Source organism: Fukomys damarensis, unplaced genomic scaffold (assembly GCF_012274545.1).
Source record: "Fukomys damarensis isolate Sample0158 unplaced genomic scaffold, DMR_v1.0_HiC HiC_scaffold_23, whole genome shotgun sequence".
In the NCBI taxonomy this organism is placed as follows: Eukaryota; Metazoa; Chordata; class Mammalia; order Rodentia; family Bathyergidae; genus Fukomys; species Fukomys damarensis.
In genome coordinates, this window is record NW_022900935.1 from 21,528,162 (window position 1) to 21,544,481 (window position 16,320).

The 16,320-nt window shown below is 55.7% G+C and overlaps 1 protein-coding gene across 1 annotated transcript in view; it reads right to left on the minus strand.

Annotated features, from left to right (window-relative positions):
- Grhl3 (grainyhead like transcription factor 3) overlaps positions 1-16,320 on the minus strand; it is a 29,304-nt gene continuing 12,984 nt past the window's right edge. Inside the window, exons 3-16 of the mRNA XM_010633868.1 lie at positions 15,542-15,603; positions 14,022-14,367; positions 13,700-13,773; positions 13,164-13,317; positions 12,950-13,061; positions 11,791-11,885; positions 10,046-10,204; positions 9,485-9,563; positions 9,233-9,366; positions 8,241-8,275; positions 7,092-7,180; positions 6,143-6,228; positions 4,228-4,292; positions 1-636 (exon numbers count right to left, since the gene is read on the minus strand). Of these exons, the coding sequence (XP_010632170.1) occupies positions 522-636; positions 4,228-4,292; positions 6,143-6,228; positions 7,092-7,180; positions 8,241-8,275; positions 9,233-9,366; positions 9,485-9,563; positions 10,046-10,204; positions 11,791-11,885; positions 12,950-13,061; positions 13,164-13,317; positions 13,700-13,773; positions 14,022-14,367; positions 15,542-15,603 (1,605 nt within the window). The 3' untranslated portion in view covers positions 1-521. The remainder of the gene's footprint in view (positions 637-4,227; positions 4,293-6,142; positions 6,229-7,091; positions 7,181-8,240; positions 8,276-9,232; positions 9,367-9,484; positions 9,564-10,045; positions 10,205-11,790; positions 11,886-12,949; positions 13,062-13,163; positions 13,318-13,699; positions 13,774-14,021; positions 14,368-15,541; positions 15,604-16,320) is intronic.

Consider the following 16,320-nt stretch of genomic DNA (forward strand, 5'->3'; position numbering starts at 1 on the left):
AGGTGGTAGTACTATAGGGAGGTCACTTTGTTCCAGTCAGCTCTGTTATTTACATCTTGCATTGAAGAAGTCAATGAACAAGATATTGTTTCCCCTACAGGGTCTTTTTTATAAAGTCCTTTGCACTGAGAATCAAAAGTTCGCTGACCAAAGGGTGAGAAATCCTTGGTCTGAAGGGTGAAGGAATCCAGAATGTAGGCCTGAGCAGGTCAAGCTGGTGGCTGTGGAGCACAGAGGGTGGCTTCACCTCACGGGGCGGCCTGCAGGGCATGTGAGGAGTAGCCCGGCAGGAGGCGATGGCGGGGCTGGCCGGAAGCCCCGGGATTGGGTGCTAGCACAGATGGGACTCAGACCAGGAGACTTCCAGGGGGATTCCTGGCCCCGACATCTGTAACTCCCGGGGAGGAAGCGTTCAAGTAACAGCGCCGAGGCATGTGGACAGGCTGTGTGTGGCGAGGCTGCTTCCCGGCCCGGCTCCAGACCTGAGCCTCCCCCGGGCTCTGAGGTGTGGAGCGCAGGCCTTACAGCTCCTTCAGGATGATCTGGATCTTGCCATCCAGCTCCCCCATGTCCAGCAGGAAGGCCACGTGGTTGCTGTAATGCTGGATGATATTGTTGTCCATGTTGACCAAGATTCTGGAAGGGAAGAGTTGTGCTTGGAATGGGGAAGGGCCTCTGTTTCCTGGCGCTCGGCGTGACCAGGACGATGCCAACACTGCGGCCCTGAGGGTGGCACAGTGTTCCCTGTGTCACCAGTTGTTGACTCGGGCACAGTGTGAGTTGGAGTCTGGGAGGCGTGGCAGCTTGGGTTCAACAGGAGTCTATGATGTGACACCCAGGGGTGCAGGCCTGGGCCAGAGGGTGCCATGCCCACCCCTCTCAGTTCCGCCCCAAAGGACTGAGGGGCTTGGCCTCTTCTCCCCACACTCTCTAGGTAAGGACCTGGCTGACCAGAGAGAGAAAGAACCTTCAGAGCTGGGCCCCCTGTAGGGTCAAAGCCAAAGGGCACTCCTCCGGGAGCTGCCACCCTGACCGAGGACCTGCCAAGAGGTGACCTAAGATGATCACCTCAGCTGTCCTTTGCCCCAACTCATGGAGTCGGGTAGATCCATCCGTCTACCCATCCGCTCTCCCACTTACCCGTCCATTCACCTACTCACTATCTACCCGTCCTCCCTCTGCCCACCCATCATCCATCCCTAGCATTTGTGGAGGCTTTTTTAAAAATCTGCAGTCTTGCTCCAAAACCAGGTCACAGGCCTAGATCTTGCCCTCCAGGGCGGTAGCTCTCACACAGACTGGGGGAAGGAATCTGTACAACTACGTTATTGCCGTTCACAGTTAAGAAAACAGGTTCAAAGAAGTAAGATCGACAGCAGGACAGAGTTGAATATACACTTTTGTCTCTTTCCACTGTATCATTTTTTTTTTAAACAGGAGGAGGAAGAAGAAGGGAGAGGAGGAGTTGGAGCAGCTATTGCCCTGTAAATACAAGTTGGGGAGTAGGAAATAAAAGAAAGGCAGAATACAGGATAAGGGTGAGATGACTTTAAGCGGGCCACAGATAGATGTCTGCTTGCATAAGGATCCAACAAGAGAGAGCTCTGGGGACAGCCATGAGCCTGAAGCCCACAGTCTAGGTCCAGCTGTCTCTGTTCCTTTCAGAAACAAGGTCCAGCTTGGGCCCCCAGAGGCGCAGGCACCGACTGCCAGTGTTAACTGTAGGATCCCCTTTCCTGGGGCCTGTGAGGAGTTCCTGGACTTCACAGAGGGATCTTTGTCTGGGGGCTGGAGGCTGGGAACAGGCCACAGGAGGCCAGGGTTGGACGGAGGGGTGGGCACTTGTCAGTGTCAAGGTGCTTTTGTTTGTTTCCTCTGGTGGCATTTATTGGCCTGTTCCAGGTGCCAGGCACTGGGTAGTTGCCCTGCATGCAGTGACCTGGAGCCTGGTCCCTCCTGCTCTCAGCCGGGCTTCCCAAGGCGGAGATCGCCTGCCTTTGGGAAAGGGACCTGCCCTCAGAGGCCCATGACAGCCGGGCCTTGCACACAGATGCCTGTCAGGAACTGCTGTCACCGAATGTAAGGCCTCTTTTCACTTCCTTGCTCCAAGCTGTCTTCTGCCCTGGGCGGCATTAAACCTCTGGCCAGCTGCCAGGAGAAACAATGTTTTTGTTAATCTTTCAAGCACTCAGTGGTGCTTGTAAAGCTGATGGTATCTGCCTTTGTCCAGAGGACTTGCAGGAAGGCTTTGGGAAAAATAAACTAGGCCTCCGATTAAAATTTCCTGTTCTTAGACGAGGGCCCTGACCAAGCAGCAGACTTGCCTAGCCTCCCCTCTCCCAAAAGGTTTTTGGAGAATATTTTCATTCAGACATTTTGGACCATGCTGGGGCTGGGGTTTTCCAGAACTGCAGGCTGTGGGGATATGCAGTGACTCTGCAGGGCTGCTAAAGGCTAGGGGTGAGGATCCTAAGGCACGAGTGTGGCCGCGGGCTGTTTGTATCATTGGACGTTCTAAAAGGTTCGCCATCACCACCCTAGACTATGGCGCTGCCTGTCCCTAGCCTTTATTTATTTGCTATTTATTTATTTACCATTTAAGTGATTAGAGGAATAAGCGGGAGGCAGGGAAAAACAGCGTGTGTGTGCATAGGCTTTAGGCTGGCGGGATTCCTTCTGCCATTACTAACTCACAACCTGTGATCCCTCGAGCTCAGTTTCCTCATCTGTAGACACAGATAATCCTACCAGGCTCAAAGGGTCAGTGAGCTGTTTGAGGCGCTGTTTAGTCCAGCGCCTGGCATGTAGGAAGTACTTCCCTGTGCCGGAGGGGGCACATAGGCATCTTTGTGGGTACCCTCGGCTCCCCCATCATACATAAGGCCCCTCCTGGACCCTCAGCCAAGTCCGGGGTGGGATCTGGGAGGCAGGAGCCAGGGGATGCGAGCGTGGTACTGAAGGAGAGGTAGGGCTGGACGAGTCTGGGCAGGGCAGCGCAGTGAGGGGGATTCAGCGACAGAGGCAGGGAGAGCCTCAGTTTGACTGAAACTTGGAGACACACACGTGCGTGCATGCGAGTGGGCGCCACTCATACAACCCAAACAAAATGAGTCTTCTCCCAGAGCTGCAGGGACAGACTCCTTCCCTGTCCCCAAGCTTCAGTAGGAGGCCGGGTGGGAGCCACAGGGGAAAGGGGAGCCCGGGCTCTCGGCCGAATAAGATGCGGCCTCACCTTACTTTGCAAAGCCTTCTAAGGATGCTACAGGAGAGCAGTGTGGTGCCTAAGCCCCTTCCCAGGCTGCTGGTCGGTGCAGCTGGAGTGAGACTGTCTCGGGCAGCTCTCAGGTCTCAGCTGGGGGTGGGGCTGGGGTATTTCCCAGGTCCCGGTCCTGGGTCCTCTAGGTTGGAAGTGGCAGTGACGAATCCTCACTGCCTGGGTCCCATGCTGGGCTGGTAAGGTGACCTCGTCAGGGAGGCTACAGAGGCCCAGATACTGATCCTGGCTCTGACCAGGGGACTGAAGCCTGGTCACCTTGTGACACCCGCCTCTCCCAGCCAAGGAGCAGGTGCTGGGGTCGCCAGGACCCCATGTGGATGGCCAGGCACTGCATGGGCCCCTGGAGGGCAGAGCCTTAATCTCGCTGCCTAGTCCAGCCTGGAGGTGGGGAGATCCACGGGGCAGCCCTGGCTGGACGCCCTTCACACAACTCCCAATCACAGCTCTTGCTCCTTCCTGCCCTGATTTCTCAGCAACCCGTGGCCCTTCTTGCTTCTGTGCCTTTGTTTCCCTGCTCCTGCCCGCAATCACCGCTTAGCACCTCTGAGCCTATTTCCCTACCTGTAAACAGTGGGTGACGAGATGAGTGAGCCTAGCACCTGACACACAGTAGGTAGTCAAGTAAATTACAGCATTTGCTGTAACCATCATTATAATCAAATGACTTGGTTTTCCAATGGCCTTGGGACCTGACAAGGTCTTCTGATATATGACCCTGTACTCCTCTCTCCACCCATGAGGTCACATACAGAGATCCTTCTGCCTCTGTCCCGTGCTTATCTTTCCCAATGGTGATCACTGTTGGTCTCAGCAGGTGGAAGGTGACTGGTGACCGTGGCCTGACTGATGCACCCCAACTCTACATTCTCTCAACCCCTTGAGGAAGGCCAAGGACATCCTTGCTCAGCACCGAGCCTCCAGCATGTGTGAGGGCTGAACGGGGCACTTACCCACGCTTACACTTCTTGTAGACTTTGCAGATGTTCTCTTCAGGGAGCCCATACTTCTCAGAGATCTGGAAGAGAACAGCAGGGCATTCAGTGTCTGTTGACAAACTGGAGCACATCCTGATTACAAAAGTTGTGTGTGTGTGTGTGTGTGTGTGTGTGTGTCTGTAGGTGTGAGTGTGTGTGTGGTTATATATATGAAGTTAATAACTATCAGTAGAGAGATATAAAGAAGAAAACTGCAGTCACCCACACTCCCATTTCCCTGTGATAAAGGCCATTAACATCTGGGTGTACGCCTTCCCATCTGTTGGCCATGTATACAGATATTTTGTACTCCACGTAGTAGTCTTACATCACTTTTAAAGCATCACCATATGATAAACCTTCCTGTATCATAGCAAACACTTGGCAAGCAGCATTTTTAGTGGCTATAAAATCTCCTCATGAGCATCTATCCCTTCCTGTAACTCCTGCCTGGTGTCAGAGGCTTGGATTGTCCAGTGCTTGGGGCCATCATCCACCAGCTGGCGACCTTTTGCGAACTCCTTGTGGAGAGAGCAAGTACCCACCTACCCAAAGATCCGTGGGAGGCATTAAGTGCACAGATCGATCCCACATGTCACCTAGGACAGCCCCCAGATCGATCCCACATGTCACCTAGGACAGCCCCGACACTCAGGACCCTCCCGCGGGGGCCCCTGTCATTATTATGGAAGCTGAGTAATGGCTGCTTCTGGTCCTGCTGTGAGGGGTGACACACATTTCTCCTTCAGGCAGGGACCCTAGGTGATGCTGGCTTGCTGATCTCCAAGAGCTGTCTGACAGGAGAGTTCTTAACACTATCTATTTTAGTGGTGATGCAGCTGGACCTTACCAGGGAGAAGATCTCAAATCAATCAAGGGAAGAATTTAGGACCTTTCTAAACATAAGGTGAATAAATTATACAAAGACAGCATGGGCTGTCCCAGAAGGTAGTGAGTTCTCATATACAACTCAACAGCAGACACAACTCAGAAGAGCCGTGGGAAGAGAATGCAAGCTCCAGATGGGAGCCTCACCCTTTCAGTTACTGCCCAACCCCAGGATGCTGAGTCTGTCTTCAAGTGACATTAATGGCCTTTTGTGAGCCCAGCTTCCTGGGGCTGATGCCAAGTGGGATGACCATATGGAAAGAGAATAGGGCAGCACAGAGTAGGGAGAACATGGGCTGGAATCATGGTCTGTTGCTCTCAGCCTAGTCCCCTGACCTCTCAGGGCTGTATCCTCACTGACAAGAGAAAGGAACAGCGGCTTTTCAGGCTTATCAGCAAGTGCAGCAGGCTCGACCAAACACCGGGCGCACAGTGGGCCTTCGGTGAAGGCAGCTGAGGTACCTGCTCCGTGGCAGACCCGAGACCATCCGCCTTTTCTGAGGGTTCAGCCATAGCGCCAGCTGAGCGCCAGCCGAGCGCCAGCCGGCTGTGGGTCTGTCACGGCCTGGCTGCTCCAGCCCTCTGGCGCCGGGGGCCGGGGAAGGTCTCTGCCCAGACGCCACCTTCAGCGACCCAGCCTGCACCCCTGCCACTGACCGCAAGAGGAGGAATGGGGCCCCCCGGGAGAGAAAAAAAAGAGTGTCTCTGGGCCTGGCCTTTTTGGGTTTCACTCCCATTAAAATAGAAACAGGTTTGCAAAGCCAACAAAAGCCCTGGCCTGTCAGACAGCAGCCATCAGATTAAGGAGGATTTATGGTGTGTGCGACTCCCTGGGTGGAGCCAGGGTTCTGGCTGGGAGATAACATCACGGGCAACACCCCCTCCAGCAGGGCCTGTGGCCCCCCAGTGGGCGGGACAGGCAGGCCACCAGAAAGACCAGGTTCCAGCTGTTTCTTCCAAGACCTTCCTGTGGGATGAGACCGTTGGGGCCCAGGCTTCTTACCGCATTCCTCAGCCCCTTCAAGTCTGGGGTCTTCAGCATGAGGGCGTCAAACACTTCCTCGCTCTCTCTCCGCACGTACAACAGAACTGGAAATCCAACAGGGTGGCTTTTAGAGGTGCGGGGAAAACCCTGAGCCCAAGAGTATCTCAGAGGAAGGGGAACCTAAAACATCTTATTTTAATGTAAGATGGATTTCGGCTGAAGGGCTGCCCCAGCTGGGAAACCCTCAGCCCGGTCCCACATACATTCTTAGAGGATCCTGACTTTGGCAGGTGTCAGTCCCTGCCTCCAACCTGCCAACCAGCCAGTAGCCTTGAAAAAGCAATGGTAACATCACTTGGCTTCATTTTACTTGGTATGCAAACCGGGGCCTACCCCCTACTTCAGAGCGGTTGTAGGAACTGCTGGTATTTGGAAACGCCAAGGGCACTGGTAAGCTGGTTCGGGGCTGCTGGAAGTTTTGATCAAAGCACAGTTGCTGGTGGTTTCCTCCTGCTGGTCAGAGGTTTGGGGCCTTGTCATTCCCCATCTCAAGAAGCCACAGATTTACTGACAAGTGCATCTGCGCATGTGGGTAATCCCAGCACTCAGGAGCCTGAGGCAGGGGGATCTATGTGAGCTGGAGGCCAGCCAATTAACAAAAGAAATGCAGCCACAGATTTAGATTTAGAAGGCCCAAACTAGAAAACTAGACTCTGAAACACCACTGCACTCCTCCCCCGCTGGAGAGAGGGAGTGGCCTTGGCCAGCACAGTGGGCCTGTTGCCTGAGCCAGCCGCTCTAGGACACAGTGTCTCTACTAAGGTTGGGGCAGGCAGACACCTCTGGCCCTATAAGGGCCCTCTGTACCCACCCCAAGTCTCTGCCCAAACCCACTCCAAGGGGTAAGCAGCCCTCCTGCCTCCCAGGAGGCTGGAGGCTCTGAGGGCATCCGGGGAGGGGAAGCTACCTCTCTGAGGGTCATCTTCCTTGGCCTGCTTGGAGGGCAGGGGCTCAAACTCCTCAGCGAAGGGTGAGCAGGTGCGCTTCAGGGGCAGCCTGTGAGGGTGGCGGGGGGGGGTGGCTGGTGAGGACCCTGCTGAGCTTCCAGGGGCCCTGGAGTGGGGAAGGCCACAGGATGGCAGGCACAAGGCAGCGGGACCGCAGGGGAAGAAGCAGGTTTGGGACTGGACAGCCTGAGTTCACATCCCAGCCCAGCTGTGCACTGGGCACGTGCCCTGGACTGAGTTCCTTTGCCTCAGGGGATCCCATCTATAAAGTGCAAACAGGCCCACAGGAAGCGGTCAGGAGGCTGCAGGAGGTAATGACAGCACGTGGCCTCCGTCAAAACGGACTTTGATCACCATCAACATGGGTCCTTTCAAAAAATCAGGTCGGGTGTGAAGTGGCAGGAGGAGGGAGGATTGTGGGATCGGGAGTAAGACAAGCTCGGGGTTCCGGTCCCACCTCTGCTCCCTAGCAGCTGTGTGATTCCTGCCCTGAGTCGAGGTTTCCCCACCCACCGTAGAGAGCAGTGACTCCTGCTGATGGCCTAACTCGGTGGTGGCGAAGCTATGGCACGTGTGCTGAGGCGGGCTGTTTATGCCGCTGAGTGCTCTAAAAGGTTCACCATCACTAACCTGACTCATGGGTGAGTCATGAGGTGGCGAGTGGCACAGTTTGGGGTAAAATCACTGCAGAAAAAGTGCATCTAAAATGCCGAGGGAGCGAAGGGCTGACAGAGGCTGGGCCGAGGCTCCGTGGTGGGTGTGTTAAGGGAAAGGGCTGGGGCTCTACCCCCAGTTGCCCCGGCACAGCACCCCTCTGTGTTCTCCTGGCCTGTACTCCCCCCACCCCACTGTCCCCAGAGGCTTTTTCTTTCCCTTTTTATAAGCAGGTGTCTCGCCAAAGATTCGCCAAGTTTTCACATTAAACAAACCCATAAAAACCTAGGCAGTTTCAGTGAGGGAGGAGCGTGAATGGAGCTTGGGGGTTGGGGTGGTCTGTGGCCTCTTCTTCAGGCCACAGGCCCTGGCTGGGGTAGCAGAGGAAAAAGCAGGCTGGAGACAGGGTGAGGGGTATGGGCGCAGTGGGGAGCCCTTGGCTGTTTCCCTGGTACCTGTTGGAGCTGCTGTGTCCTGCCGAGGGCACTGCCTGCAATGAAAAGACATTTCCATGTTGGGGGCTTTTTGGGGGGACACGCTGTGGGTAAGGGATGCCATTTCAATGCCTTCTGTTCACTCAGATGAGTCCCCTAAGTGGGCTGGGTAAAGGAATCGCCCAGCTGGAGGAGCCTGGGCAGAGCAAGGGGCCCACCCGGCCAGGAGTGGTGCCTGGTCCTGCACCTGGCAGCGGGCACTGGGAGCTGAGGCAGCGCCAGGCAGAGATGGAAACCCTTTTGATACCAGTGTGCCTGGCACTGCTGCTGCTCCCAGAGAGGCCGGTGGATGGAGAAGGTGCTCCTGAGTGTGCCAGAGGCCACGTCAGTACTGGCAGCCCCTTCGCATCAGGGGTTACTGACATCACAGGGCCACAGTGCCGCTTGGGGACACACAGGACCTAGTGTGTAAAGTGTGCTCTCTAGGGTTCCACTGGTGATCACCATCCACCTGGCATCAATGTCGAATTTGGGGTTCAGATATTACAAACCTCCTCTGTGTGTGCTCCAAGTGTGAATATTTTGATGGTACAAAGTGTGTTTCTTCACTAACATTCTGTTCTGTTTTTGGTACCGGGCATCTAACTCAGGACCTTGCACTTGCCAGGCAGGTGTGGTGCCACTGAGCTACATCCCCAGCCCATGCATTCTGGTCTTCAGTACAACAGGTCACTGGATTCACATTCACACATAGACATTTGCTTTGTGGTGTGTGTGATTGAATTCAGGGCCTTACACATGCCAGGCAAGTGTTTTACCAGTGAGCTACAGCCTCAGCCCCTATAGACATTTCTTTTCCCCTGGGGTTCATACAGAGAGTTTGATCTTGACTTTTTAAACAGCAGGCCCCGCAGACATCTCAATGGGCCAGTCCTGACAAGTTGCTGTTGCTCCCCACCCCACTGTCCCAAACAAGGCGGAGGCTGGGACCCTCTGCATGCCCTCGCTCTTACCCCTCCAGGGCGCTGCAGGCTGGAGAAGTGCACATTGGGGATGAAGAGCACAGGTGGGGTCTCCAGGTCAGCCTCAGGCCGAAGGTAGGTGGTCTCGTTGCCCCGGAAGCCCGACAGCAGGCAGCCCTTGAGGCCTGAGGGAAAAGGAAGCCGCTGATCCCTGAGTTCCTCAGCTCAGGTCCCAGCCACCCCTCCATCTCCGCCCCCCTCCCGCACCTCAGCCCAGCCGGCCCCTGGCCCATGTCTACTGACCACTGCTGCTGGAGTCCGGACACTTGACCTTCCGCCGGAACTGCTTCCGCTCATCATCCCGCATCTTCCTCTCAGCTCCCTGTGGCGAGAAGGAAAAATCACCCAGGGCCTCCAGAGGAGTTGGCTACTTTCACAATGGCCAGGCTTCCAGTTCTGGTTTTTTTCCCACAGGGAGACCAGGAGATGGAAAGATCCCAGCTTGTGGCCCGGCCTAGCCCAGCCTGGCGCTGCCTGCCTGAGGTCAGCATAGACCATGAGAGGCAGCGAGAAGGAGAGGCTTAGAGAAAAACAGAGATGGGAAGCGTGGGTGGGGTGGAGAAGGAGAGAGAAACTGAGAGAGATGGGCAGAAGAAAGAGAAAATGGAGGAAGACTGACAGAAAAAAGGAGAGGTGGAGCAAGGCTTATAGAGATCCAGAAAGAGATCTGCTGAGATGAGAGGCCCAGAAATGCAGAGACAGGAAGATGTACAGAGAGAAAGACAGTGAGAAGCATGAAGACAGAGACCCCAGAGAGGAGACAGACGCAGACCGGGGCCTGAGGATAGTGACAGGTCTGCCCACCTTGTCACAGAAGATCTTGATCTGGCAGACCGCACGGTGCACCAGGCGCTCGGTGCCTGAGCCACAGTCGTACGTGTCTATCTGCAGGTTCAGGGGGACACCCTTCACCCCCTTCTGTGAGGAGAAGTCTGTGCTCAGGCAGTTGACACCAATGAAGACCTGAGGGCAAAGCAGGGTGCTGGGTAAGTTCATCAAGCCTTCTGTGTACCCGGCAAGTGCCCGTAAGCCTCACAAGGGCCCCTGGAAGCAAACATCACCAGCCCTCTTTTACAGACCGGAAACTAATGCTCAGAGAGGAGGGTAACTTTCCCAAAGGGACACAGGTGGCTTGTGTTGGGGCCGGGGCTGCCTCAGCTCAAAATGCAGGCCCTTCTGCCACCGGGCAGGATGTCCCTACCCTCTCACCAAGGTCAGCCCACCCTGGGAGGGCCCCTAAGGGACTTTCAGGGACTGATGTCTTCCTGCAGTGCAGAGTGAGCCAAGGACACCACTTTGCTGCTGGCCCAGGGCACAAAGGTGAGATAGCCCTGCCACCCCTAACACCCAGCTCTGGTATCTTGGGCCACCAGTGAGGGATTCATTCTACTCCTCTGTTTCCAGCCCCTTCCATCCCGCAGCCATGGAGGCTCTGAGCAGGCACCTTCCTCGAGAGGCAGAGAAAATGACGCAGGGGCCCCCCAGACCTGTGGTGGGAAGCCGGGCTCTGAGGTAACCTCACGGAGCCTCCCTTTCCTTATCTACTAAATGGGGATAATTACACCTGTCTTATGTGGCTGTGAGGGAGGGTGGTAACTGCCTGATATGCTGTGACTGTTGTAAGAAGGGTGGTAAGAAGGGCTCCATCTCAGCCCACAGCCTGGACCAGTATCAGCTGGGTGAGCCCAGGAGACTGTACCTGGCGACCCCTGTTCTAGGGACAGTTCCCTTGGCCATAGCTGACTTGAACAGTGGGGTGAGATGCCTGAGCAGACCCCTTCTTGGCAGGCTGTGGAGCCAGGCCCTAGGCACATGCCAGGCATTCTTCCTCCTCATCCGCCGCCGGCCCACCTCTGAGAGACCCGAGCCTGGGGCCCAAGAGGCTGTGAGAAAATCCCCACCGAAACCCACCTCTCCCTTCCCACGAAACTTTCCCACCTCCCCAAGCTGAGGCCAGGCTCCTCCTCCAGCCCACTCTGTGTGAATAATAACAGCCCCCACCTTTGGGCCTCCTTTTGTGTGCCCCAGCTCTTTCCCCTCGTCTTCTGCCGGCAACCCTGTGTCCCCAGACTGCCTAGGCCAAAGACACCTTTGAGGAGAGCTGTGCCCACCCCTAGTGGGTGACTCAAGAGTGGTCCAGGGAGGGAAAGGGCAGATCCAAGGCCACCCAGACCCTGACTCTGGGACAGACCAGCGCCCTTTGCACCAGGCCAGCTCTCTAAGCAGAACCAGGACTCAGTGAGGCCCATGAGTGCCCACCAGGCTGGTGGCTGGGCTCGGGTATGACGCTGGAAGAATGGTAATGAGGTAAGCATTGGCATGGGGAAACCACCAGCCGCTTTGCCTCCCTTGCTTCCCCGCTCGGCCCCACTGTGGAACCCTCACCATGGCTCTGGCGGGCAGGTTATCTATGGGTTCCACCTTGCAGGCTTGAGAAGCAGGGGGACTTGATTTGAGCCCTCAGCTCCCAAGCTCCTAAGCACTTCTGCCACAGTCTGCACTGGCCCAGAAGTCACCAAGCCCGCATCCCAGCCACCACCTGCACTGACCTTGGCCTCTTCACTGATGTTCCACACAAAGGACAGCGCATTGTAGGCCACCTCCTCGATGTGCTGCACTGTGTTGAAGTTCTCTTTGCAGTCAGCTGCAACCACAGGGGACAGATAGTCAGGAGGGAAGGGCCCCGGGAACGGTGGAAAGAGGTGTTAGGAAAGGCGCCCCCTCTTGGCAGGGCTTGCATCCCACCTCCTAGCAAGAGCACCTCAGGTCAGGAGGAAAGGGGAATGCTGTGCCGAGTCACGTGGGGAAAGAGGTCCTGTAAAAAGAGCATTTGCCCATAGTCCCCGAAGAACCCTAGCTCTGCCGAGGCCAGTGCCTCATCACTGGGAGGAGGTTGTACTTTGTGTGGGGACTGATGTGGGAGACCTCTCAGATACGGTGGCAATAGTGGTAAACTAGTTATATTAGCAACTACCATTTATTGAACACTTAGGTAACTGCAAGGCCTCAGTCAAACCTCACAACTCCGCTCTGAGTATTCAGTCTATATATGAGAACCATGAAGCTCAGAGAGGTTTGGTTATTTGCCCAAGGTCACACCTATCAAAAGGCAGAGTAGGGCCTGGTGCTCAGGTGTGCCTGGCTCCTGAGTCCCTGTCCCTAACCACTCTACTGTCCAGCCTCTTAGATGAGTTACTCATCGGTCCCCTATCTCTGCCCTGTTTTCCAGGATACGTGGCTCCCAGGCCGAAGTCAGCTCTGCGGGCAGGCTCGGCAGCTGGCCTGGTTCCATGTGACAGAACAAACTGAGATGGGGGAGGGGAGGTGACTCGGGCCACACAGCCGGGAGGAGGCATCTGGAGCTGCAGCCTGTAGACTTGGGGGTGAGCTGTGCCCCCACACCCTGCCCACTACCTGTTATAGGGTGTGCTGGGCCCATGAGATGCACACAGGGACTTCCCTTTTCCTCCCTGCTGACAGGGCCAGAGGGTCCCAGCCCCGAAGCGGATGTGACTCTGCCAGCCCTCTCTCAGCCTCACTCCCATGGGGACAAACAGGTCAGCACTCAGGTCTCCCAGTCAAAGCAACACAGAAAGCAGTGGCTGCTTCCGGTCAGCAGATGCAAACCCCTGTGCCCACCAGGTTTGACCTGGAGCTGGAGGTTGGGGTCAGGGAAAGGGTATTGGGAGCAGGAGGGTCGGTGCTCACCTACGTCAATGACCCGCTGCTTGGCAGTGGGCTGCCGGGAGTGCCAGTGCTTCCAGAACCGCAGCTGCTCCACCGGGCCCTTCTCATTGTCGAAGACGACCATCACCACACTCTGCAAGCACAGTGGCTGCGTCACTCCCACTGCAGCCTCCGCCTGGGGCCCGGTGTCTCACCCACTCCTAAACCTCCCCAGGTTGCTCTGGGGTGGACGCACCTTGACTTTGCTGGAGGACAGGGCTAGGCCTTTGGCGCCTGCTTGGGTCCGCAGGGTGACTGGGTAGAACTGGCCCTTGTTGAGGTAAGCCATGGGTGACTCGCCCGACTTGATGTGGATGGCTTTGGGGGAGCCCAGGGTGTACTCGAAGTCACTGTGGGGAAAGGACAGTGAGCCTGGCTCTGGGCAGGGGTGTGCCAGGGCGGGGGGCAGGGAGGGTACGGGATGCCCGAGGGCCTGGCGTGGGCTCTCTGTGTGACCTTCTAGCTCACTTAATCCCCCTGGGCCATATTTTTGCGGGTTCTATTTAACAGCTCTGTTGAGCCTCTGTCCTGGTTGTAATGAGGCCCAGTGAAAATCAGAACCCTCAGAGGTGACAGTCACAGAGATGTGGAAATCCTCTCTCCTTTCCTCTGCCTTTACTCCCCTCTCTCACTCAGGGTGTACGCTGGCTGTGTCCCGGAGGCAGTGTGAAGTGTGGTCTGCAGCCCCCTACCCACTGCCCAGGTGATCAAGGGTCCAGAGGGCCAAGTTACCTCTTAAGGCTAGGAAAGTCCTCTGGACATGGGGGCTCCGGGGATGTTTTCAGGATATCTGGGAAGAGCAGCGACTGCAGAGGAACACAATCCCAAGAGAATAAAATCACCATTTCAGACTGTAGGAGCCACCGCCCAGGGTTATAAACACAGCTATGTAAGTTGTGCAGTGAACAACTTGGACAATAGTACATGGCGATCCTGCTTCAGCTCCAGGAATCTTTCTCCCACGGATCCCACAGCTCCGAGCTTACTAATCTTTTCTCTTTCTGCACACACACATACCCAGGGATGCCGTGAGGGTGTGGGAATGGGCCCTCACCTCCTGTGGGTCATCTTTGAAGGTACTGTCTGGCTGCCAGCGCTGCGTGGGTGGCACCCCGTGAATGTTCTCAAACAAGGAGCCGAGGGAGCCGTTATCATACATATCACTTGTGGGCAATAGGTAGCTGTCCACGGAGCTGGCTTCCAGCTTGCTGGGGCCTGGCGGGAGCAGAGCAGCCTTGGCAGGGGCAGGCGCGGTCGCCTCCAGGGTCATCAGGCTGTTCTTCTTGAGCACGTCGGGGTATTCTGGGGCTGCAGACACATTCTCGGTCAGGAATTTCATGAGGTGCGTGGGGCTCTCGAGGGGTGCGAGGTCCGTCTCATACTCCATGCCCTGGTAGAACCTGGGGAGGGCAGAGTGACCGCGAAGCTGAGGCGTTGACCTCCTGTGGTCCAGTGTGTGTCGCCACAGGCCCATGTGTCCCAGGGCAAGAGGTAGCAGGTGGGGGAAGGCTCAAGGTTGGGGAATGTCTGTTTTCCATAACCAGTCTTGTCAATTAAAGAGGCTGACCGTTTAATCTTTATGGCTTAGCCAGAGTCAAATGCCCCTGTGGCATGACCCCGAGTCAGCCTGAGGGGTGTGTGCAGGCAGGGCTGTGCGTCTGTGAGTACAGCAATCTACGTTTAGAGCAAAGTCTGGAGGACGCACCCCAACTGTGCAGGGGGCAGGAGTGATTTTACTCTGTATAGTTCTACGGAATCTGAATCTTTTGCAAAAAGCAGACACTGTGTTTGCATTTAGAATATCACTTATAGATTCGTTTTGAGAAAGGCCTGTGTGCACCCAAACCCACTGTCCCAGCAGTGCCAGGGAGTGGCCCCAAGCAGGCACAGGTGCGTTGGGAGGCACGGGAGGGGGAAGCAGTGCCTGCCTCAGTGGCCGGGGTCTTCCTGGCAGGGACAGGCCCCGCAAAGCCCCACCTGGGAGATCAGAAAGAGAAAGCAGAGGGAGGGGCCCAGGTCAGTCAGGCCGTGCGCATGGCCTGGGCTGCTCTCCACGAGGAAAGGGACCTGGGCAGCCTGAGGCATTAATGCCAGGCAGCCAGGGAGGAGGAAGTTCAGGAGCTCAAGTGTCCCCTCCACCAGGCACAGGCCAGCTGTCCCTCCCCGTGAGGCTGCAGGGAGGAGGGTTTTGGAACTGGGACAGAACAGCTGCCTCCAGGGCTTTTCCACTACTATGGCTTTGAAGTTTGTTTTCAGTAAATGGCAGCCCACAGGGCCTGCAGGCATCTGGGGTGTGTGTGTGTGTGTGTGTGTGTGTGTGTAGAGTGTTGCTTCTTCTGCCTTTACCAGCCCCTTCAGACACATTCTGAAATATCTTGTACAGTTGCACTGGCATGAAGATAGATCTAATCTGGGTTGGATTACATTAATTCTTTTCTTCTGATTTTAAAAGAAATTAAAACACCTCCACCCTGAGTCCCTACAGGTCCTGCAGGGCCTCTATGCCTGTGTGTGAGGAGGGAGTGGGGTGTGTTGAGGGCGAGGGGTGCGCAGAGACGTCTCAGCCAGCCTCACCTCTTTCCTTGGTCGTTCCGGCCCCCGGTGCTGGAGGACAGTATCCGCTTCTCTTTGGGGCCCTGAAAGGGAGGGAGGAAGGATTCCTGTGTGCTTCTTGGCTAAGACCTGGCTGCTAGGAGCCACTCCCCCTCCTGGGGCCTTGTCCAGGCACTGAGAGAAAACCTGAGGGTCTTTCAGCTTGGCAGGAACTGTGGCCAACATGGAGTCTATGCCCCAAGTCAGGGAGAAGCACTCCGGACTTAGCAGTTAAAGAGCATGGAATCTGGGGTCAGGCAGGCCTGAGCCTAAGCTTTATTGCTTTAAAGTTCTGGATGACTTTGGATAGATGACTACACTTTGCTAAAACTCAGTGTCTTCATACGTTAAGTGGGGAATTATGAAGATTTACTAATAAAAGTAACACTTGCTTTTTAGAAACAGAGTACTTCCTATGTAGTAGATCCTGTACTAAATGCTATTCTCTAACCGAACCTTCGCTACCGCTACCATCTCCACTACAGAGAAAAGGACACTGAGGGCCAGAGATTCCACTGGCACTTTGGAATGTGACTCTGAATCCAGACTTCTCAAAGTCAACCCCTAGGTACTGAGGGATTTTTGTGATTGCTTAGAGCAGCACGCAGCATGTGGAGAGCATGGCCATATAAATTTGCCCTGTCATGCTTATAATGTCACCTGTCAGAGCATTCTAATTCACTCATCCCTAAGGCCTAGAAGGCCGGCACCAAGACTCCAACCCTGTCTGATGGCTCCCAAGCCCAGGCTGTTGCTCACAC